The 25056-nt window shown below is 41.0% G+C and overlaps 1 protein-coding gene across 5 annotated transcripts in view; it reads right to left on the bottom strand.

The window, feature by feature from the left end:
* Positions 1–25056, bottom strand: part of PATJ (PATJ crumbs cell polarity complex component) — a 137632-nt gene that overhangs the window by 68397 nt on the left and 44179 nt on the right. For all 5 annotated transcript variants that reach the window (XM_088060713.1, XM_088060711.1, XM_088060715.1 and 2 more), the window contains 10 exons: positions 21002–21211; positions 20059–20178; positions 16866–17240; positions 15583–15703; positions 14867–15026; positions 13787–13858; positions 12750–12927; positions 11823–11933; positions 11010–11087; positions 7835–7952 (listed from right to left, as the gene is read on the bottom strand). In XM_088060713.1, coding sequence (XP_087916839.1) covers positions 7835–7952; positions 11010–11087; positions 11823–11933; positions 12750–12927; positions 13787–13858; positions 14867–15026; positions 15583–15703; positions 16866–17240; positions 20059–20178; positions 21002–21211 — 1543 coding nt within the window. The remainder of the gene's footprint in view (positions 1–7834; positions 7953–11009; positions 11088–11822; positions 11934–12749; positions 12928–13786; positions 13859–14866; positions 15027–15582; positions 15704–16865; positions 17241–20058; positions 20179–21001; positions 21212–25056) is intronic.

The raw sequence follows: 25056 nt of genomic DNA, 5'->3' as shown, positions 1-25056 counted from the left end.
CTGCCACATCTCCTCTAAAGGCAATATGGCAGAAGTGTTGTGAATTTGGTGATAAAATAGAGATGCTCATCTGATGCAGCCAGCGCACACACACACAAATACACCTGCATATAAATTTGCTTCCTAATGGCTTCAGCTTGCAATCAGTTTTCAATACACACGTGCCCACTACAAGGCATAAAGCAAATTTTTACTGGTCTGTCACAGTGTACTGTAGCCAGCACACCTAGAGATAAAAACTCTGGATTGCTCTTTAAATGCCACCTACCCCAATAAAGAGCAATTACACACCTGCTCTAACTGATGAGTGGCCCCTAAGCCACGACAGGGAATAAGGGAGAATCAAGTCTAGAGACTGAGAAGCAAAAAATAATTTCAACTTTCTCCTGACAGTTCAAGAAGTGATTCTGGACAGCTGCCTCAATTGCTGCAATACCCTGCAAAACTAAGTAATGTCTGTAAAGGATAAAATTATTGTCATTTGACATTTTTTACATTTCCCTTCTGTTAGAGCCTTACTTCCACTACGTATTGGGAGCAGCTACTGCTTAAACCAAGCAGACCATTTTGTTACAGAGCTATTATGCAAATAATCCGCTCTGTATTCTAACTAGAAGCAATGCTGTGCTAGTCTGGGCAAGACATGAGGCACTGTGGAGTTTTCTTTTTAATTTTTTTTTTCCTCTATGCACTGGAGCAACATCATTTACGGTGGTAAAGATGAAAGATATCTTTCCATCTAAAAATCAGGTTATTAGTCAAGAATATAAACACATAACCACCTTTTATGAGCCTGTGTCTGCTTTTCATTTATCCATTTAAGTATTTACATCCTTTTAACATATTTTTAGTTGCAAGTCATTGCAGTGATATTAAGGGTACTTGGGTGAGAGCAATATATAAAGACCTACTTGGACCATGCTCTCTTAGCAAGTTTGTACCTGTGTTTACAGATTTCTACCACAGACATTATCTTCTATCTGAAATTACTTATCTGTAGCACCGGAGCGAGATCAAAGATCCCAAACAACATCAGCCACCTGCACCAAGCCCCAGACAATGTAATAACCTTATAACATCAAATCAGTGTATTTCATGCCGAGCATTTCAGTGCTATTCTCTGGGTACCTGGCTGGTGTTGGAAGAAAAGATCTTACCTAAGAACAAATGCAATCTCAGGCAATATTTAAAGATTAGATTATCCTTCATTGCAAATAGCTCATTTGTTTACTATCACATTGCTTTATTCTTGCTTTGCCTCCTTCTAGTATGAAAATGCTGAATATTCAGTTTAGATTCCCAGCAGCTTTTTATTTTAGTCTAAAAACATTTACCTAACACATTCTTAACAAGCAAAGTGAAGAAAATTCAGCCATCTGTCTCTGCATTACAATAACAGTTATGGAAGAGTAGATTATTCTATACAGCAAGAAATTTAATGCTACAAATTCTTATACTTTAAGCACTGTGTGCTCCAGTCAGTTTTGTATACAAGAATGTTGAGCACTGGCATACACAGAAGCAATGAGTTATAAGCAAACACAAGAGAAAATATTTTAAAGATATCAAATGCATTTAATATTCCAATCATGCTATATGTCCGTGCTTCAAACTGAAGGGAAAAAAAAAAATAAAAAAATTCTCTGCTATTATTTTATTTCTCCAGCACTTCACTAGTTCTAAATTACCACTAAAAATGCTTAAAAATGACTTGCTGGAAACAAACACGACATAGAGATAGATGTGAATCCTTACCTGGGAAACCCCCTTGTACCATTGCTGTACCAGCATGTACTCAGGAAATCTGCATTCCTGACAAACATTCAGGGCTGTAAGCAGCTCAAATCCTCATCACACACAGGCTCAGGGCTTGTCTTTCTTCTGACGACCTTGGGCCTATTTTCCTGAGATTTTTCTCTCCTTAAGGGCAAACCGTCTGTCTGTTTCTATTACGAGATGCCATCAATTATATTAATTTCAGGCTGCCCACAAGCTCCCAGTTACATCTGCCAGCAGAGGAGAGCTGCCTATGGAAGCATGCAGGGAGCAGCAGATCCCTGGATTCCCACATCTGACCCACGGATGCTCCCAGCTGCTGTTTGTGCTCTGCCAGCATCCGAATGACATCTCCATCCCCAAACACGAGTCACCCCCAGCGTGCCTGCGTGCCTGGCAGCTGCAGGTACCTTCCTGCTTAATGACCCACTGCATGGCAAAGGAGCAGTTAATAATCTTATTTATCTGAGCATCCTTCTTCCTGCGAGCTACAGGGGTTAAAAATTAATTTCTCTCCCACAAACGGCTTCATTAAATCCGTTGTTCTCTGACGCTGCAAATCTTGCAGTTCCCCAACACTGATATGTGCTCGTGGCATAGGGTTTGCTTGTTTTGTTTTGGGGTTTTTTTTCGTGTCAGAAAACAAAACCAATCTGTCATTATAAGCATAAAAAGGCTCAAACTTCATCATAACTTGTGTTTTGCTGAAACCCCAAACAAGCAATATTAGTTTCACTGCAATGAATGCTGAACTGAAACACTGAAAAGACTCAAAATCCTTCATTTAGTAATTAAAAAAAGCAAACATAAAATCTCTCTCTGAATTTATAAACATACTTATTTATTTTGGGAAGTCCTACTAATTCTCTCTTCCAAAAGCTACATTTAAAACAACTCAAAATACTCAGTTATTTCGTTAATATCATTAATTTGTTCATTTTTAAAGTTCATTGTCCTTCCTTTAGAATATGTCTCACAGCACACACACAGCCATCTGTTCAGTGCATTATGTCAAGCACACAGTAAAAAACCACAAGAAGTCCCAGCTGCAATTTTACTATTACTTCATCAAAAATGTAATTTCCTCTCGCAATACTTCATCAGATGATAACTGTGCGTGTGATTCACAAAGAGAGTGAAGAAACCAGCCCAATAACAAAACCCCAAACGAACCCACAACCTCAAAGTGAGGTGACACCACCTCCCTCATCCAGCTCTGTGGCTCTGCCCAGCACGTTCTGGATCTGATGTTAGGGCTGGTTTTACAAACCCCACGTCTTTGAGCCAATTATGGGTCAGAACAAGAATGGGAAAAGAAGATTAGCAGCACAGAGTCACACTAAATAGAGATTAACACAGAGCTGAAAAATGAAAGTCTCTGCTCTATTTGTCTAATCCTGGCTCTTGCCTGATCTAAGGAAATCCACTGTGTTAAACACACTTGGTACTGTATTTAGGAACCTTCAATCTTGCAATTACTACTTTTGCAATATTTTATTTTCATAAAGCTTGAAGCCTTTTTCCAAGCTACATCTTCCCCTCTGAGCATCACCTCTGTTTGCTGTTGATTGCAGTGACATCTATTGGAGAGGCAGTGTTTGGCTGCACGAGCTGCCTCCACTGAAGATCAACATTTTCAGGTGATCCCCCCCAAAATGAAGAGTAAAAGTGCTTTTCCTTTGTTTCAGCACAACTTTGCATAAACCAGACTCCAAACACACAGGAATGATGAGTGGGTTGGCTTTTATTTAGTCATTTGTTAATAATCCTGGCATTTTCCCAAAATGCTGATCACCACGTTGCCATCCTTGCCCACAGCAGGGCACAGACACTTCCAAGATCTGGTTTCTGCCCACCCCATGAACCTGACCATATCTTCCTCAAAGTCTCAACTGAACTCAATTTCCTTTTTTCCATCTATTATTTTTAATGAAAGCCACTCTGCTCTCGCTGATCACAGACATCACAGGCACCTGGATGCTGCTACAAAGCTCAGGTGTGTTAAGAGTTGCCCAATCCCAACCCTCCTGCACCCACAGATTTATCACAACGGGGAATCACAGAACCATGGAATGGTTTGGGTTGGAAGGAACCTCAAGGCTCATCCAGCCTGGCTTTGGACACTTCCAGGGATGGGGAATCCATAACTTCTCCATGCCAGGGGCCCCCCACCCTCTGAGTCAAGAAAGTCAAAATACCAGAGAAGTTTTAAGATCTCTTGTTTTAGCAGAGAAACCACTGTTCCTCAAAAAGCATCTTAGGAAGACAAATCATTATGCTTTCTTACAGCTTCATTGATTTCTACATTATCTAGAGACAAAATAAGAGGAAGGGGGCATTATTATCCCCTTATTACAGTTAAATATCCCTGCAGACAGGAAGTCTGAGCACAGCAGTAGTTCAGTCCATTATCCAAGCCACCTTCCACAAATTTTTTATTGCCATCTATTTTTATTATTTTAGACTTATTTGAAACCAACCAGATCGATCTCAGTCAACTAACTGACAAAAGATTCCATTAAAAATGTAACAGCAATTGAAATTAAGGATTTCAAGTTCTTTCAACAGTTGTCCTTTCCATTTTTCGAGAATGGTTTTTCAGCTCTCTCCTATCTAATTTATGTTTGCTGCAACTCGGTCACGAAAGCATATCCAAATTGTACAGCCAGGAATTCCCCCAAGGAAAACCTCACGAAACATTCCATTACAAACTGCTCTGCCCATCCATTTCCTCTGCTTCTTTTTACTACCAACCCCTCATTATGGCAATAAGCCACCACGGGGTGCACACAAGTCCATCAGCAGGTTCTTGGAGCACACCTCCTGCCATCCCCCACTCCAGGAAAACACACCAGTGCCTACTGCTGCCTGCAGCACAGCTGCTCACAAGCACAAACAGCTCCTTTGTGTGCTCTCCCCTCCTTTTACTTGTTTTGATTTTAAAAAAAAAAGAAAAAAAAAAAATCCCATTCACAACCCGGTGTTTTACAGATTTGGGAAGCCTAAAACAAAAAAAAACCCCTCCCTCTCCAAAAGAGGCACTGCCACGGGCAAGTGTGGGAAGGGGAAACTCCAAACTTGTGTTTGTTAAGTTTCAGGACTGGAGGATGAAGCATTTTGAAAGCTCCTTTTGCAGCAGGATGGACACACTGCAAGTTGTGCAGAACTGTTTCCACGCATAAACTGAAAGCCTTGGAACAGCAACCTCAAAGCAAAGAGAAAACAAAACCCACACACAGGGTTAGAGCTGGTACAGAGAAAGATTTGGCAGTGTCACTGGAGAAGAAGAAATAAAACAAGAGGAAATACAACTTTCAACTTGCCCTCAAAGTCTAGGAAAAGCTATCTGAGAATTTAGGAAATGATGTGGGAAGTATCAGAGGCATGAAACAAAGGAAAAGCAGATCTGAAACCAAAGGGTCTTGGGTGCAGGAGTCACATTTGAAAAAACAAAAACCAAGTAACAAAATACCTGGAGCTTTAACTTTCTTAAACCACAGAAACATGGAGGACAAGTCTGGAGTTTTTCTGAAACAAAAAGTACCTCACAGTTCTATTCTCAACAAGGATTTGCCCTCTTTGGATCAAAACCAGCCCTTGGATAGAAAAGGAAGAACATGTACAAGAAATGTCTGTTTGTTCCTGCAGGTCAGCAATGAGAGCTACAGTTTCAGCAGTGGGAAAGCAGAAATAAAAGAGCATTGCCAAAAGGCAAGTGGGTTTAGATTTTAAGGGAAATTAATCAACACCAAGAGGTTATTCAGTCACTTTAAGGGGAAAACTGACAAAACATGGAGACTCTGAGGCAATATGGATGGGGCAGAAAGGAAAGAAAAATTCTCAAATATGGCAGGAAGACTAACAATGCTCTGCTTTTTCAGTCTGGGAATGATGGAGGATGTGGAGACAAAATATGAGAAGGAGGGTTGAAAGAAGTGATATGCAAGGACAAAAAATGTCAAGCAGAGCAAATAAAATATTTCTGGAGTTTGAAAGAAATTGATGAGCTGGTCCCAGACACTGCAGCTGTGTTAATAAGAATGCTAAAAAACAAAGTAAAATCCATCAGGAGCAAAACAAGAGGACAGATTTAACAGCTGTCCCACCTCAAAATGCCCTCTAAAGCTTTCCATGCTATGACAGAGACTGAGAACTACAGGAAGCAAATAAAGGAGAGGTTAATTATGTGAATTTACCTGGGTTGACAGCACATCCTCCTTTTGGATTTCTTATCGTCTAAATAAGGAAGACAATAAATCCAGCTCACCTGTTGATATAGTTTTAGTTAAGGTTCCAAACCCAGCAGAATTAGTTGGATAAGTGGGTAAGGAGCAGAGCAGTATGAACATACAAATGGGCAGTTAAGAAAGACAAATTCTTGTCTGGTCTGGGGTTTCTGGGAAGAACCAAGACAGAAGTTCTGAGCATCAAGGAGTTCACAGAAACAATAATGTGCTGGAATTTTCAGAGACAACTTTGTTTTTCAAGTGACCACAGAACAGGGACTTTGTAAAAGCCCATTCCACAGCTGCCAAGATGCTTAATGTCATTAAGTACAGTTGAATCATTTCTAACATGCTTTTTACTGCAAGGGCTGAGGCACAAACTTAGTTTAAGTCTTCTTGGCCCATTCTTATTTTTAAAGGAACAGAATGAGGTGATAAAGAATAAATCTCTGTTTCCCAAGATTCATGGAAAAGATGGCTACAGCAAAACATTCAACTTCAGTCAGTGAAAAGGAAAGAGAGGAGATTCCCCTGAACAAATCTGTGTGCTGCTGCCAAGTCTGGTAGGATTGATGAATTTAATATCAGCAGCAGCTTTACCTTTTCAGCTTCTAGCCTCAGCCAGCAATATCATTAAGGATGGCAGGAGAACTAAAAAATGACCAAACCCATGAATAAGGAATTACTTCTGTGCAAAGTATTAACTCAGGCCCAGCAAGCACTTGGATTGAGGCACATCCTAATTAGATAACTCAGGTGTCAGCCTACTTATCACACCTATCCTTTAACTGGGAATTAGAACTTCAATAACGAGCTGGAACGAGTTTGTTACAATTGGAGCTTTACAGAGTAGGTTTGAGAGCTCAAGATGATGAGAAAAATCACTGTAGCAAAAAAAGTACAAACTAAACCCCAACAAAAGCCCACACAGAATCACAGAATGTTACAGGGATGGATGGGACATTAAAGATCATCTCATTCCACCTCCTGCCATGGGCAGGGGTGCTTTCCACTAGACAGGCTGGTCAAGGCCTCATCTCACCTTATGCTGATTTAGTACAAAAGAGCATAAAGACAAAAAAAAATAAAAGGTAACTGAATTTAGAAAGTAATTCAGGACTCCTAATTGCAAGTTCAGTATTCCTAAATATTTTACTGCAAGATAAGCTATGGATAATAATATTCCATTTAACCAAAGTTGTAATTAACCAAAGCTGTGATTCAAAAGCAGCTGGAATCTAAATCACGCTGCCAGGAGCTCTCCACTTGCACTGCTTCCTACTCCTTAGGTCCCTGTTCTTCCACAGAGTGAGCACCACCACAAACCACTGCCAAACCCAAAATGGGACAATGGCAGAACATTTCCCATGCTACAAAACCAGGGGATCCTTTCTTCAGCAGAGCAGAGAAACAACAAATCGGCAGATTTTTCTGTTTAAAGGAACCCATCTTGCTCGAACAGCACTGCCTGGGATCATCTCCAGGTTTTCTGGCTTTTTGCACCAGTGGTCCTCAACCTACAACCGCTCCCTGCCGCTGAAATTAGAGCAGTAGAACAGGAGATTCCAGTCACTGCTGACATCTCTGCCCAAACAACTCCTCCAGACACAGCTTAGAAAATAAACTCAGCCCTCCCTGTATCTCCTCAGAAGAGCTGAGCTCTGGGAGCCTGGCTGGAGACAAGAACCATCCAAGTTACAAACCAAGCTGAGGACCGATGCTGTGGCCACACAGAGCACCACTTCCCACAAGAAATAAAAGGCATGAAGGCTCATCAGCACCAGATTGTGTCCCACAGACGTGATCTGAGGAATGACTGGAGCACTACTCACCCTCTGCACAAGCATCCTCATCCTCCTCTTCATCCAGAGCAGCCTCCTCTGCGTGATGCCTTTCGAGTGCTCTGTAAGGAGGTGGCAGCTTCATGGGAGGTGGAGCCCCATATTTTCTCTGATGGATTCAAAGACAAAGAGTTACATGTTTTGTAACCTCTAAGCACGTGAAAAAAGATCCCATTGTCTGTTGCACTGAATGTGCACAGACACAGTGCTTAATTACAATGCTAAATTCTGCAGCAAAGGCTTTTTGTGCAAGAAAGCAGAGCAAGAAGTAACACATCAAGAAAAAGAAACTAAAACACAATTTGCATGCACATTTACTTGTTGATAAAATACTTTTGTATTGTCATAAACATCAAAGTGCGAACACTAATCAAGGGTTAAAAAACAAACATTAAATTATAAATATAAATTATAATATAAATATATTATGTTTCTTATAAGACTCCATAACAAAACTGGTGCTGATAAACATCAATTTTTAAAAAAATATAAAATAAGAACTCAATCCTCTTAGTCCATACATGAATATTTAAACATCACAGTCTGTCTGTATTTTGGCGCAAATTCAATAAAGATTTTGAATTATATCTCCCAATAAAATTCTATTACCTCACATAAATACAGGCAGCTCCTATAATGATGCATATAGCGGCGCATGGCAGGAATACAGAGCAGGCTCTGAGGCTGGAGGAGGCACTGGCTCAGCTCAGCAATTGGTTTTACAGCTCCAAGGAAGCGGGTCCTGCCTTGGTGTGCACCACGACTCCACTAAACGATGCTCAGCTGCATCCCCTGCAAGCCCACTGCTAACAGCAGGATGCACTTCAGAGAGGGAACACCAGGGAGGAGATGCCATTAGAGCACCCACAATTCCTGTAATTAATTCCTTCTGTGGCTGGGAAATACGACACAACACCCAAACACATCAAGCCCAGGATAATGTTTGGGGTTTTTTTTCACCGTGCGCAATGAAAGCCGAACCTGTGTATTGATTTTTAAATTCTTGAAGTTGAATTTGTATAGAGTGGTGCAAGTAGTGAGCTGCAATATGTGGAAAATTTTGAGAGATAAAGATATCTGTCATCTCATCCATTTAAAAACCTAATGGGAAAGTGATGCAATGAACACAGAACAAAATAATAAACGGAATTAATTCAATCCACCAGGAGCAAAAGTGTGTAGTGAGAGCACTTGGAAGCACAACAGCTGTTTTCCAAAAGGATTTAACACACTTATCATGGTGCCTCCCACTTTTTTCTTGAAGCCAGCACAGACAGAACTGTGCAAAATCCAGATGATCCAGGAAGCAAGGGAGGACTTGGGTTCTACTTTACTGAGCAGGTAAAGATGGAAAATCTGCGGCCTCACTCTCAGCTGCCTATGACAAATGAGTCACTTTATTATCGCTGTAATTTAGTAATAACTTACAGTCTAAATGTTGACCCTTTGGCTTTTTAAGACCTTAAGCATTTGTTAGAAAGTCTGTGTGAAATTACACGAGGCACCCAGGCTTACCCAGCAGTTTTCTATGGCTCAGGGGGACAAATATCTCTTATCCCTCCTGTCCCACTGAAAAGCCAGATGAGAAAATTTGGACTGGCTACTCCATTACAGCAGGTTTTTGTATCAACACAGGGGCAAAAGCACAGTTCACACAGCCAACCAGCAAAATAATGTTGACATCTGGTTCATCCACTACTGTTTTAAGTGGTTTTATATAAATTAAAGTGCTCATTTTGAAATAAACAGATCAAAAGAGGAGGATAAACGCCAACAAATCAGAGAAAACCTTCAGCATTTGAAAAGATAGAGGAAAAAGCAGATTTTCCAGCTGGATGTGGCTGCTTTCAAACCAAACTCTTTTGTGACTCTCTGAAGACTGGACTAGAAATATCACTGATTCCCCATAGGGATGTGGACTAATAATCCACTAATAGCAACTCTTTCCAACTCCGAGACGGCCCCACAGAAGGGCAGTACGACTGCTTTGTGAGCCCGTGTTCAAAGCCAAAAAGGAGCTACACATTTATGCACTGAAGCTCTTCTATATTCCACCCACCAGTTTATAGCAGCAATAGATGAAAAAGGTCTGAAAAAGATTAGGCTCCCTCTTTAACCTCGGAACGCCGCAGAACGCGACACACCGGAGTGCTGGAGATTAAAGGCAGCACGTTGCCAGAGGATGAGAGCTTTTGAGATTAGAAATATAGATAAAAAAAACACAAGAAAAGGGGATTGTAAGTGCTTCATTGGAACTATTATCCTCTGGCATGAAAGCATGTCTTCAACACCTTTTCTGATAACTGAGCCTCGCTGCTCCTGTCCCCGACAGGATCTGAAAGGATTCTTACAAAAACTTTTGGAGGTAAAAGGGTCTTCTCAAGTACCCAACAAACACCAGAGTAGGATCAAATGGAAACTTCATCCTATTTGTAGTTAAAGTGCACCAGGCAAAAGTTACTGTCTGCATTATTTCTGTCTCTGCTCCTGCTGCTCTCACACCCTCAAAGTACCTGAACTACACTCCTCAGTCAGGGCAAATCCCACAGGAAAACACCAAGGCCATGAGAGCGATACAGCTGAAAACGAAAAATTAATTTTTCCCATATTAACGCAAATCCCCTGTTTTCTACCAGAGTTTTTCTCTTTCAAAGCTGCTGTGAAGTTATTTGGAAGACACTGTGCAGTAAATGCCTCACCATTAGTTGAGCAGCCACAGATCCCTCAGTCATCTCCTCATTTTACACAGCTGTGGGAAATGCAGGAGACACCGTGGATTTATTTCATCATCCCGTAATGTCATTTCACTGAATTTCAGGCAGCCTCACGCTGATGGTATTATTTGTGTACATGTTGCCATTTCTCTGTTTCTGCTGAACAAAGGGAATCAATTTGCCTCCACATGGAGCAAACCAGGTACTTCAGAGAGATGACAGTGAGGAGCTGTGCTAAGTACAGGGTTTCAGCACCCAGCAGACACCCACAGAATAAGTGTCAGAATATTTGGCAGGAATTTGGCAAAAAGGCATAGAATCAAAGGTATTTCAACAAAACACTTCAAATTTAATTTCAGACTTCAGAGGAAGCTTATCATAGAGTTAGAATACATGCTATTATACCATTTGATTTAGTAAAACCTGAGTACAGCACTGAATGGAATAAATACCTTATCACTCTTATTTTCTTTGTCTGCATCCTGATCTTTGCTGACTTTGATTCCCTTAGGCTGGGCAGGAGAAACCACCTGAAAACCAATGTACATTACCCTCATTAGACAGAGCATTATAGCTGCAAAACAAACATCCAAAATCAGTTCCTGACAATGACAAAGCTCCCCAGTGCACTCTGCATTTTGCTCCATGTAGAAGGGCACGGCAGTGCAGTCTAAAAATTGCATTCTTTCACTAGATTTACTGAATTACATTCTTACATCAAAAGTTTGGAGTTTCTGTGTGTACTTCAGGCAGGTAGAATTGTATGCCTGCTCTTACTAAGGCTTTAAAAAGTTTCTTTCTTTGGCCTCAACGATGAGGAGATGCCTCAAATTTCTTGAAAATTAACTTGCTCCCAGGTAACTACTTCAGATCACTCTGGTGACACATTTCACAAGGAGCTGCTGGTGTGAATCTGACTCATTTTAATTACAGCTTTGTTCCTCTGGATAACAGAGTTTATTTCTAGATTATGAAAGATGGACAAATTAAAATGCATAGGGGCCAGACTCCTGCTACACAGGTGGGAGAGCTGAATTACCACCTAGTCAAAAGATTTCCACCTACTCCATGTAAATCAGAAAAATGAGGTTTCCAATCAGGCCAGAGAAGTAATTAATCAATCAATTGGTCTGTAACTGACAGAAAGGATCCATCCTTGGACACAAAAATTGATAGAGCTGGCTGAAAGAAATTTAGCCAAGTTTAAAGTAAGATGCATGTGATGCATTTACTAAATTTTGGAATAAAAATAGAAATAAACTTACTTTTGGTACATTAGTCAAACCCTGGACTACAAACACCACAGGATTTCCTGCATTCTTGATGGCTTCTACTGCTTCCTCGTGGGTGGCATTTTGTAGGTCTACCCCAGAAACCTGACAAACAGTGTTTATTTTTATTAGGTACAGAGTCATTACGAGGCATCACACACACTTGCAGGAGATTAGTGTATCTGAGGAAGGCATCAAAAACAGTCAAGAGTTATTATTTGTAAAGTATGTTTCAATGATGGTTTAAAGGAAAGTGTATTACTTGGTATTCACAATTAAAAGATGGCCGTATGTTGCCCAAAACAATTCCTGTAGATAAAAACATAAGAAATAAAGTTGTCAGAGTGGCTAATGCCTTCAGGTTTTACCTGTTTGTAAACTAAACCTGAACAGCACTATCAGCTTGGCACCCCAGATTCTGAAGTATTAATTTAGAGAAAAATGAGTAAAAAAATTCAGCCAGAGGTGAGAGGCAGGAATGACATTTTCCCCCACAGCACCTGCCAGAATCGGGGATTTATCCCAAACAGTGGTTATCAGTTAACTACTCTAAATCCACACACACAAAATAACAGCCCATAATTCAGTATGAGCTGTCTGTGTCCTTGTATATATTAAATTTATGCTTATAGATATGCTATAACTTGTTCCTCATTTGTATGAGAGGAGGACACTCCCATTTTTTTCACTTCCCCCTCAGACAACAGGACACATCTTTTCTTAAATACAGAGGAGAATGTTAAAAGAGCTCCATAGTCAGACCTTAAAAAAGAAACACCACCAGAGGTTTCCTTTGGTTTTCAAAACACTGTGTTGTCAATACTTCACGAAGTGGTGGCAGTATTTTGTTCTTCTCTCCACCCAAAGCTTTTTGAGTCAATTTTTATTTCTTAGACTAAAGGAAGGTTTATCTCCATTTACCTCAAGTATTTTATCTCCAGTTTTTAAAGCTCTTGTTCTTCCTGCTGGGCTGTCTTCCAAAACTTGTTTGATAAAGATCCCTTTAAGTTCTTCTCCATTCTTCAGGCGCTTTATGACAGTTTGTCCACCAACAATGCTGATTCCAAGAGACACGTGAGGGTCTCTGAAGATCTCAACACTGAAAAAAATATGTGGTAGTTTCAAGAGCTTCAAACAGGTTTTTTTTTTTTAAAACTACAAATGCAAAGGCTTAAATAAATGTAAGCTCCTGGTCTTTCAAGAAGATTTAACAGAGTAAAGAGATAAAGTCAGAAGCCTGAGAATGCTCTCAACAGAGTTGTATTTTCACCCTGAGCAGATCCCACCCCCACAGAAAAAGCAAAATTCTGCTGCCAATCCATGCCCACTGGGCAGAGGCTTTTATTTCAGAGAAAGTCAGATCTTCAAGCAAACACTCATCCTCTTTCAGCTTGAGCAAAGTGTCTGGGAATGGGAAGCCCTGCAAGTGGCACGTTAGACAAATAATGAAGTATTTCATACTACTTTCTGAACATCGACTTCAGTGCATATTCATCAGCTCAAGCAGGAACTTTCTGATCATATTTTACTTGGGACCATAAAAACAATTCACCTAAAAATGTTAACAACACAACAAGGATGTGGCTAAGAAGTTGGATTGGCAACTTGGAATCTTGCCATGGGGGTTTTACAGGGATCCCATGGAAGGGGAGACAGCAGAGCACCGTGTGCATTGTTCACACCTAATAGTTATTAAATGAGCAAGAACTTGTAGGTCATCCTCAACCTAAACCAGCCAAGCTTTCCCAAGTCAGCTGTATAAATAGAAGGCAGAATTCTGCTGAACATCTGTTAAAAATTCCCTGTCTTCAGGAAAGCCCAAGGTACACAGGTACCCTAAAGTTATTGGCAGAGGAGGAGAGAAAAAAAAAACCACCCAACAAGAACTAATGTGGCTCACAGAAAAAAAAAAGACATAAGGTAAATGGGAAAGAAATAATGTAATCATATGAACATACGTCCGTGGTGGTCCCCAGTGGCTGAAGTTTGGAGTTTCTTCTCCTTCTCCTTCTTCCCTCTCAGGTAATTCACTAATTTGGGGCAGAGGGGAGGGAAGGAATAAAAAATAAAAGAGGTATCAGCCATGCCAGGTCACAATTCCTCACATATTTTGTATCTGGCAGTGAGACAGCAACACCTTCTCACACTGCCCAGTTTAAAGCAAATGTACAGAGTCAACAGACCAGACAGGAATTTTTGTATTTAGGTTTAAATGTACTTAAGGAATGCTCCAGAAATAAACATGATGGGCAGACCAAATTTATAAGCTGCTCTGTGATACACAAATCTGCACTGCATTTACTCATTCGAAATGACTATTTAAGCAATTAACATTTACTTTCTGATAAATATGCTGTGATGCTTAGAGAGGGATATAAACATGCCAAAATGAGTAAGCAGATCATGATCCAAGTGGGAGAACAGATCCTGTGTGTTCCATTAAACCCTACGGAATAATCCTCTCACCTGATTGCTGAGCTGCTTTCCCTTTGAGAGAAGATTTCCGATGAAATTAGGGAAGTACTGAGGATTGCAGTCCCCAAAAGCTCCACTACCCACTGACCCCAAACTGGTGGGGAAAGACTGGGACAGGTAAGGCAAATATCCACAGCCAGTGCCAGCTCGAGGTTTCTCAGCACCACAGGCAGGACTAAAGCTTCCTGCAGAGGCCTGGGAGCCCTGGCTGAACTGCTGTCCTCAAAAGGAAGAACAAGGGGAGGGGAAAACCAGGAGGAGAGCTCCTTAAGGAGCCATGAGTAAAGGCTACATCCCTCTCCTCCAGGCCACATCCACACTCCCCTCACTGTGGAGTGGTGGCAGAGCCATTTGCATGTTTCTGTCCCAATACTCAGGGGAGGAAATATGGGAAGTTTTAAGGTTTTAAGCCTAACTCCATCTCCTGTAAAAGCTACAACTGGCACTTTATGTCTATCTGAGCATTCCACACAGACTTTAATCATGATTCAGCTGAGTGAAGCAGGAGGGCAGTTGAGATCATTAAATAAATGTCTTTCAAAACCTGAAATCTTCCTCCATACCTGCCTGATGTTGTTCTAGCCTGAGCTAAGGTTGTTACTCTCCCAGAGTTCTCCTGGTTCTTGGGAAAAACATATTTCTCCTCTTTTAGTGTTTTCTTTCCAATTGCTTCTGAATCAACAGCAAGCTCAGGTCCTTTGGAGTCTCTCTGAAGCTTTGTCCCTGAAGAAAAAAAGGGGGAAGATGTGACCTTTTGCTTCCTCTGTCCAGGCACCCACCACACTTGGAATTAAACCCTTTATCCCACCAGGCTCCAAAGGTGTTCAAGGCCAGGCTGGACAGGGTTTGAAGCTCCCTCCTCCCAAGCAGGGAGCGCCACTTCAGGCAGGTTGATAAATTTATTTCTCTGATGAGTCTACCATATCCTAACCATCCATCTGTGCCCATCTGACAAGGAGAAACTCCTGAGAACAGATCACAAAGCCAAGATATAATATAATATAATATATACCACACAGATCACTTGCAAATTTCTGGCTGTGCTAAAGTCACCTCCAGAGCCTACCACTTTATTTCTGTATTTATTTTATCACTGGCCAGATTTGGAAGAGGAAGCAAGATTATAAAGCTGAAACCCATTTAATGCCAGACTGTCTTGAGCCTGCAGAACTCTTTATTTGAATATTTTCTCATTTGAAAGTATTTGTGTTTTGGTAAAAAATTTAGATTTGTAAATTTTTTACAAAATTACAGGATAAAGAGAAACCTTCTTACAAACCTAAATCCATCTCACTTTTCACTTCTGACGGGGTAGTTTCTGTATCAAATATGTCTTTTTGGTAGCTGCTGTGTGCAGTGTTTCCAGAAAAGTGTGATCTTATAGCAGCATTCTCTTCACACTTCACAGAGGAGAAAAGAAGTAATTAAAGTTAGAAAGCAATGGTATTAACTTACACAGGGATATTTGACAGGAACATTAATTTTTACAGCAAACACACACATTTCCTCAGCTACATTCATATTTATTCAGGTAACTATGAAATACTAACTGCTCATTTAAATACTATCTGCTCATTTATGCACAGCATTTAGAAGAGGCATGAGAAATGTTATATGCAATTGAAATATAAAGCAACTGTATCTTTCTCCTCACCTCTAATTCACACAAAAATTTCTTTACTCTTGCTCATTTGTATTTTATAACTAACAAACATTAAATAAATTTCATATTGTGCACTCTGGTATAAAACTGTCAGTAGAGACTCCATTTTATCTGTTTATATACATATCGCTTAAGGGGACAAGCCAAACAAAACCTGAAATTCTCTGTGGCTGTGATGTCAAATCCTTTTCCACTCCATTTTTTATTTTCATCTAAAAGCACACACACCTCATAAGCTGGTGCGTGGAAGGCTGATAATGCCACTTTTTTGTTTGGTAAGGGGATGAACAAAGAATCAGAAGGAAAAAATAATTCTCAGTACTTGAGAAAGATGTATAAATAAGAGTTCTGCAATTTACCTGAACCTGCATCCTCCTACTCCTTTATCCACCACTATCTTTGCCACAGTTCCCTCCACCATATCATCTTTTACTCAACTACATAATCTGGCTGAAGGAACTGATTTGGGCTCAAAAAATTGAGGAAAAGAGGGAGTTTCTTTCACTGAAGCCCCTGACTATCAAACCCATAAAGCGACATTCTGCTGTTACTGACATGCCCCATATCAGCACAGCTTCCAAAAAAACCTACACCTACAAGTTTTTAGGTAAAAAGACAAATTCAGGATGCCTGTAAATACACCAACCATATATTTCATTCCAGCAGGCAAATATACAGACAATAAATTACCTAAAAATCCTCCCAAGATGTAGAAAAGAATAGACTGGTGTCTGTTAGAGGTAAACAAGTACCTCTAAGTACTTGTGATTTATTTACAAGTAAATAAATCAGTTAAATTCTACTAATTAAAACACTTAGAGAGACTCCTGAGGGTTTAGTTTTGGAGTCTGCTCTGAGGGATCTGTGCTCAGCACAGAGACCAGCACAGCATTCCTTACCATCTGATCTTTACTGAATGGATATTCCAGGGACTCTCTGGGACTTAGGCTAACACTGTGTCTTAAATCTTGTTTTTCAGCAGTCTCCAGTTGCTTTGCCCATTGTTCTGTATCCAGGTTCCAGTCTGAAGCTGCCTTCTCTCCACCTGATGCATCAGCACATTTCAGGAAGTCTGAATCCTCTTCATACTCCTCATCCACCAACATTTCCCGTTCCTCCTCCACGTCCTCTGCTCTGGGCTTCAGAAATTCACACATCTCCCAGGACTCCTTCCCATACTCATCATCCTTCTGAGAAAGCTGAAACGACCTTCCCAAGTCCAAATGTGGCTCATCAACGAGTTCCTCTTTAAAAGGTACCTCATCTCTGAAACCCTGCAAAGATCATTAAAGGAATATAAATTTTACAATGTGTTTCCTCCCCACTCTTTTAAAGCTATGCTTTATTTTTTGCCCACGTTAAAAGTACATTCTGATTTTTAAAGTGAAAATCTTCTGCATTTTCTAAAAGAAAACAGACTCTCTGACTTATGATTTTAACACTGAAAGTAGACAGTAATTATTTTTTTTTTTCAATATAAAGAAATTTAAGTCACAAGCTTAGATACTGCAGCAGCCATTTGGAAAAACCAATCTGGACTGAAGTTAGGGAATGAATTTATTAATTAACACTAAAGCAACTATAGTTGAAAAAGGACATATAAATCTAGTTAAAGTATCTCTGTGCTTCAGACATATCTGCTGTTGCTTTATGAATGCATGAACATTTCTTAAAATGCTATCAGCTAAATAAACAGCCTAAGAGTTTGCTTATGCAACAATGTCAGCAACTTAAAAAAACCCCAAAAAACCCAAATAAAAGGCATACTTGCTTGGATATTCCATACAACTTCTAACCTGTGGCAAAGAGGGGAAATGGATGACAGACATACCCAAAATAAAAGTATATAAATGACTGCTCATTACCTTCCTGTTTTAAGGAGAACACTGCTCACCTTTCTACTGAACTCAAACCACAGAGCAACAAACCAAAAAAACAAACAACAAAACCCAGGGAAAAGGTATTAAAACCCACTCTGAAAGATCTCACTCAACACTTCTTTTTCTGGGATTTGTCACGTGCTTCCCCAGCTTCCAACAACTCCTGTTTCTCCCAAATGGAATGGGGTGCTATTCATTGGCTCACAGTGAGTCTGCACAGGCAGTTGGGGTTTTATGTTTTATCCCAGAATTTTGCCACACACTGAGAGCTTTCCCCCTCTTTTCTTCAGGCCACCAAGTCTCCGTGGCCTGAAGAAACCCCAAACCCAACTTCAACACCCCGAGCCCCCAGACTCCGAAACCAGTGGAAAAATTCAGGGCTCCTTCCTCAAAATGTTTTTGTTTCTGCTTCCTGCCCCTTCCCAGACTCCCCATGGCACTGCACCGTTCCTGACCTTTGGTGTCAGGATCCTGTTCTGTTACATTTGTACAAATACAGAAGAAAGCCCCCAGACACTGCCAAGATGTTTGCATAATTCAAGTGAGAGGCACGAGAGAAAACAAGAGAGAGGCAGGAGCATAAGGAAACAATGCAGCTAATAGCTGGCATGAGAGCAGAGCACCAGCAATCCAGAAATTATCCAATTTTATTAATTTAATTAGCATTTAATGTCCCTTTAATACATTTGATCTGTGTACCTGAATCTCACAAAACACCCAGTCTGAAGAGATCCTAATTCTCTCCATTTTCACTTCATTTCCCTTCGCTCCTGCAGCGTTGTTCTCCCAACACTTCCCCAAGTCCAGGGCACATAAATCAGTTGTCTCTGCTCAGAACCACACAGGGTTTGTGTCCCTGACCCAGCAGTTTGCTCTGTATCCTCCCTGACTGCTGCACTGCAGCACCAGACACCACCAACAGCACAGGGAATGCTGCAAACACGACACTGAAGTCCACTCTGCCAGCAAATAAAATCCTCAAATTCCATCATTTTGGGGTTGAAATTCTGGTTGCCTGTGCCTCAGAGTGGGAGCCACCAGAACACACCACTCCTGGCTACCTTGGTGTGAGCAGGTAAGATAATAAATGGATGGGAATTTTAGCTGCAACCAAAGCTGTCACACATGAGGTGAAACAAAATGCAAGTAAATTCCACTGCGGGTGTTTTGTCCAAATTGATCATTCCAGTTTCAGGACTTTAAGATGAAATATTTTCTTTAAAAATACTTGATGACATTGGTTTTATTTAGGAAATAGAAAACCAATCTGAGCTGGCAGAAGACAAATTCTCTGCAACCCTTCCCATGCCCCCAGAAAACAACAAATGCCATTTTACATTGTGAAAATCAGTAAATAGTGTTTATCATCACCCAGGGTAATTTATTCACAGTATACTCACATATATTTTATACCTTATAATACTCCTCCTTTTGGTGCTTCTAATCTACCATTTAATTTCTATTAAAAATAGAGAGACAGGTACACATGTTCAGCTACACGAAAATCTGGAATATATTTTTCTTTCTGTGTTGCAGTTCTGGATGATCCTTTATGTGTTGCATTTTCTGGTATTAAAAGAATACATTTACCAGCACGGATTTTGCAAAGCACTTGAGAGCAGATGAAAGTTAAAAGATATCCACATCTCTCTAGCTCTGCACTGGTGAGAACTGCAATATTATTGCCTATTACCCTGGTATCTGAATTTCTCACTGTCTTAAATGCCACATCCTCCCACAATAAACAGAATTATTTCTCAAATAGTAAGAAAGAGGAGTGTTGAGGCAAGAGTAAAGAAATCACTCCAGAGAACATTAGAAGGCTATGAAGAAGAAAGTATTCCAACAGTGCCTTACACTCTAAACCACCTTTTTGTTTTGTTTCATGATAATTAAAAGCATTCTGCTTCCATACTTTACCTTCTGTGCAAAGCTGAGCCCACCACTTCTGATTATAATAACAACACAGCATTCCTATTTCATATCCAAGGTAACCCAAGGTATTTTAATGACATAATAAATTTGATAAGGCAGTCTGGGAGCTGCATTGGTAAGTGCTCCCAATGCACTTGGCACAGTTTGCTGTTAGAAGCTTTTTCAGAGGGAATTCAATACTTTCAGTCTTCTCTGAAAAACATACTGTATTTTTCACTTTAAAACATAATTTCCTGTATGTATAAACTGGAGTTGAACCTCAAAAGTAACCAAATACCTGTGGTGCTTCAAGTATTATTGGGAAATTTGTGTTATCTATTGGTTCTGGAGATCCAGGGCTGCTTTTGATGCTGCTGGTTTCCACACCGTGCATGTTCTCCTCCTCTCTGCTTTCTTCCTAAAAAAGGTAATCCAAACAATGAGTCAGGAAAACAAGAAAAAAAAAACAAAACTTCCACATCTTTCAATAAATTAAAAGGGAGAAGGAGAACAGCTACTAGAAAAGAATTATAAAAATAGAAGGCCAAAAATTGAGAAGATGAAATCACCAGCTTCTATTCTTTGAAGATATTGGTACAGAGGCACTAAAACCTAAAGAGATGTGTAAGAAGGAAAGACAAATACAAGGATATGAGCAACAAAATACCAATTTTTAGAAAAGGAAATAATATATTTAACAGCTTTCCTACACTCTCCTCTATCACTTTGAATTACAAGCACTTTCTATTAACTGGGGCTTTAATTAATTTTGCCTGGGTGCCCTTGATGAACAATACTGCAGCATTCCCCAGTAAACTACTGTTCCAAAAAAGGGAAATTCTGCTTGAATTTACAGTCTTGACTTCAAACAGAGCAAATTTCTTTGATGTCAACAGAGCTCAAGCAAGCACTCAGCAGTGTCTCACAGAGAAATGGGTTCCAGCACACGTTTAACTGGGCTGCTGAAGTGCTGGAACCACGTTACACCTGTGCACAGTGCACATGGGTCTGCCCAGGCACATCTCCCAGCTCCACGTGGATGTTCTTGAAGGATGCTGGTTTCCCAGTCACACCTTTTGGACACTGAGCTGCCCATTTGCCAGAACTTTTGGTCCTCTCCAGGCACAGCAGCTCAGCTGTTTCCTAAATGCACACGTACCCGATGCTGAATTCTCCCCACAAACACAACAATATACGCCGTGGGATGAAATAAGAAAAAAATACTTAAAATCAGTTCTTACCACTAAAGGCTTGCAGATTCCAAGGGAAACTGTACCTGGGGGCACAGATTTCAGCACTTCCACTGCCTCTGCCAAGGTGGCACCGTCCAAGTGTTTCTCGTTGACGAACACCAAGCGGTCACCCGGCAAAATCTGCCCCCCGCGCTCGGCCACTCCACCTGCCACCAGGGAGCTGATCACGATGGCTGTTCCTGCTGGATCCAAGGGATCCTGGGGGAAAAAAATGAAAAAAAAAACACCCCCAAGTGAAGGCCTTGAAAGATGATGTTTGTTTGGAGTGTGTAAAGAGCACTCAAGCACGTTCACCCTCTAATGCTACGGGACTGAAGCCTGCTGAGTTGCTCAAAAAACATCGTCTGCTAATAGTGCCAAGGCTTAGAGTGTGCAAAAAGGAAGATATTCCATCACTTGCCTGATCCATTAAGAAATGTTAAGATCTGAAAGGTGACCGATAGCCTGCCTGCCCTCTCCTTACACACACACAGACACAGCCAGGCCAACCTGCAAACAGAACAACGCTGGCAGCCTTCCACCAGCCTCCATCCAGCCTGGGACGTGCTAATGTCACAGAAAATAACCACCCTGCCCCTCACCCGAGGGCTTCAGAGCAGCGGGAATGGTGGCAAAAGAAGTCGCTGCGAAACGTCAGAAATTTAATTCAAAATGTTAAGTTCGAATGAAACCCCCAAATATTGAAGAAATAGCAGCTCGTGTCTGCCGTGTTACTGCAGCGTTTCTGCTTTGTCAACTCCACGTGGAAACTTAGAAGGGACATTTTCTCCACCCTAACAGAGACCAGGAGACAGCAACAGAAGATTATTACTGAAGGTAAGGAACACTGGATACAGAGAGTGTCAAGCACAAAATATTACAAACATTGTAAACCGATGCAAAGATATCCTCTTCACTTGATCTTTTATCCAGTATTAGCTTTTGCTTTGTGTCCTGTACCATTTCTGTCATGTCTTCACTCATTAAAAAAATTATTCTCAATCCAATAAAATTTTAAATTATTATATATTTGTAAGAAACATGTACAAAACAAATTTATGGGGTTTCATTTTTTTTTAAATTTTTGTTTCCTCATTTTTTTTTCTAAGATTGCAATTAGCCTTTCTCCCCCTTGCTAAGGGCTCATAAAGTTCAGAAATGCCCCTTGCATGCACTGGGTCTCTAAATCCCCAATTATGGACTATTTTTCCCTCAGGACTTGCATCTTATTCAGGGCATGGGAGGGATAAGAAAAGGGCAAAATTCAAATTACAAAGACCACCATGAATTCGGCACCTCAGTGTTAATTTGAAAACAGGAATGCTTTTTAAGCCCTTTATTTTTATATGACTATACACTGCCTTCCAAGGGCACGTGTTTTTTAAGGTACGTGCAAACATATGAGGCAATGCCTGTAATGTCTGTAAAAGGCTGAAATTAGAGAAGTGAAATTAAGAGTTCAGCAGGAAGAGCCACGCTGGAGCTGGAGTCAAGTAAATAAAGATCAGCAACAATTCTCTCCTGTTCTACCGCTCGATGCTGCTCTTTTACAATTTTATAATTTTACAATTTGTCTGCAGTGCACACAAGATGTCTCCTCGTGGCTGTCATGTCCTGGCAGCCAAGCCCAGCAGGTTTCCTGTGTTTGCCTCCCGTGCCAAGGTGCTCCTGCTGCCCCAGTGCCCGTGCCCAAACCTGCTGCACCTGGTGCTGAGGGAGGATTCCCTGAGCTTCCAACAGCATCCCCTCAGGAGATTTTCAGGAACGAACCAAAGCCCAGCAAGTTCAGAAGAAGAATCCAAAAGGGATTCCAAAATGTGAAGGGAAAAAAAAAAGAGCTTTGGTTTAAGTGTTGAATGTAGAAAATTGAAGTTACTGCTGCCCTTTGTTCTTGCCAGCAAACCCCAACCAGCCCAACGACCCTGGAACCAACACAGACTTCTAAATCGGTTTTAATTTGGGGGTTTCCTCCACTGGAAATTAGAAATAACCTTCTGGACATCTCTGCAGACCCAGGATCCAGCCCAGACAGCCACTTCCCAGCAAGCAAGGCGCTGTTCACATTAGGGAGGCTTTGCTGGAGAACTAAACCAGCAAGTTTTCCTATCGTGGGCTCATCTTGCCGTGGCCAGGGAGGTTTATGCTGGTTCCCTGAATGGGTGAATGCTCTCTCAGCAAAACAACACCTTTGCTGACACAACAGCTTCTATAATATGACTTTTGCTGGCTTAGCTATATTGATAAAAAATGAACAAAACAAACCCACCATTCACCCTTACCCATGCAGATAAGCTGACAAAAAATTCTGCGAGTGAAAATGACTGGTCCAGTAATTATGGTGCTGCCTGAGAATGGGGCAGAACCAGGTTCAAATCTCTGCTCATCTGATCTAAATCAGTTCTCTTTTGGGCTCTGGATCAGAACTACTTAAGCAGGAAATGGGAATCTCCCCATTAGCTGCTTCATTGCAGGGTCAGTGGTCTAACTACCACATTTCTGATGAGAAACAGTCCTGTTTCAACTCACCACTGAAATAAAAACAGTTTTGCCCAATAAATCATGTTTTGGTATGAGATAATTTAGCTGGAAGAAGTGTTCCAAAAGGAATAGAGTTCCTGCAAAGAAACAGCTCTAGGCAGAGAAGTTTTGAGGACAATGTGGTTATTTCCCCTGCTTCACAAAGCACACAAGCACAATCCATACACTGGAATTGCTTCCTGAAGAGCAGCAGAAACCTTAAAAAAGGGGGCCCATGTTAAAAACTGCTGTTCAGGCAAGTACAAAACAATTCCACTGATGATTTCAAGCAGAGGGAGCTATTGTACAGGGAGAGAAGATGAGCTGCACAGTGAGAGCTCAGCAGCAGCACCAGCAGCGCTCAAAACCTCAGGGTTCACCAGTGGCTGAATCATGATGTGATTGCAGCAACAAAATTTGCACAAGAAGGCACAGACCCACTGAATTTCAAGGTGTGATCATGTATCCATATCCTCTCTGTAATTTAATATTCTATCACAATGGTGGATTGCGCTGTGCTTTCCTTATCAAAACCAAAGGAACACTGGGATTTTTTTGAAACCTTGCCTTATGTTTTACCCTTGACCCTAAGCACACCCTAAAGAACCACCTGCTAAAAGAAGACAGCAAACACCAAATTCACATTTTCTAAATGGTGAGCAACTGGGCCGTGAGGGTGGTTGTCTTGTTTCTGAAAGAAAGCAGTGCTTGCAGCAGGATGAAAAACAGATCCTTTCCTTCCAAACTAAGTGCAAAAGGTACAGCTTGTATACAGTTAGTATAGTTAAAAGGCAAGTTCACTCCCACAGTGGGATTTCAGGGCTGCCTCCATGTTAACAGACCAGCTAGAGCCATTCCAAGTCACTAAAGAGCACCAGTGTGAGTGCACACCTACCCTGAGGCTCTTGACTCATTTTACTTGGCTTATAGTGATTTTTAGTCACCAGCAGGCAGGACCAGGTTTCAGCCTCTACTTTAAAGTGAAGGCTCGTTTACTGGGATAGGGTTTGCAACTCTCTCCCCAAACTCAGAAGTGATACAATTTCAATATTTCAAGAAATTATCACCTGGCTTTGCAGCAGGGCACAAGGGGAGTGCAGTGGACAATCCCATGCAATCTGGCCATGTGAAAATGGGCACAAATCATACAAACATTAAGACTGGAAAAGACCTTCAAGATCATCACGAACAGGCCTTGGCACATTTAAAGAGGAACTTTTACCTTTCCTGAAGGATTCCTTTACACCAATGAATCATTTATGAACAATGAGGAAAAGAATCGGACTGCAAAGCGGGGCCGTGAGGAGACAAAACCCCTGAAATCCAAAGATCTTTTTCAAGAGAAGAATGACATGTGAGAATGTTTGCCACTTGTGTAAACTCTGAGAGCTGCTCCCTGCCATGCAGCAGCAGCCCAGGACAGTGGCCTCCAGGTTACCCCTTTGAGGAACTCGTGCACTGTAGCTGCTGTCCTCCCCTTTGTGCCCGAGCCAGCCACGGATTCTATGAACTTGTTTAAAATAGCCACAATTTATTCATACTTAGCA

The sequence above is a fragment of the Pseudopodoces humilis genome, chromosome 10 (genome assembly GCF_049639895.1).
Source record: "Pseudopodoces humilis isolate 2021_Gansu_Grassland_sample_001 chromosome 10, ASM4963989v1, whole genome shotgun sequence".
Taxonomy (NCBI): Eukaryota; Metazoa; Chordata; class Aves; order Passeriformes; family Paridae; genus Pseudopodoces; species Pseudopodoces humilis.
The sequence above is the reverse complement of the archived record's forward strand: the minus strand, read 5'-3'. Positions and strand labels throughout refer to the sequence as shown.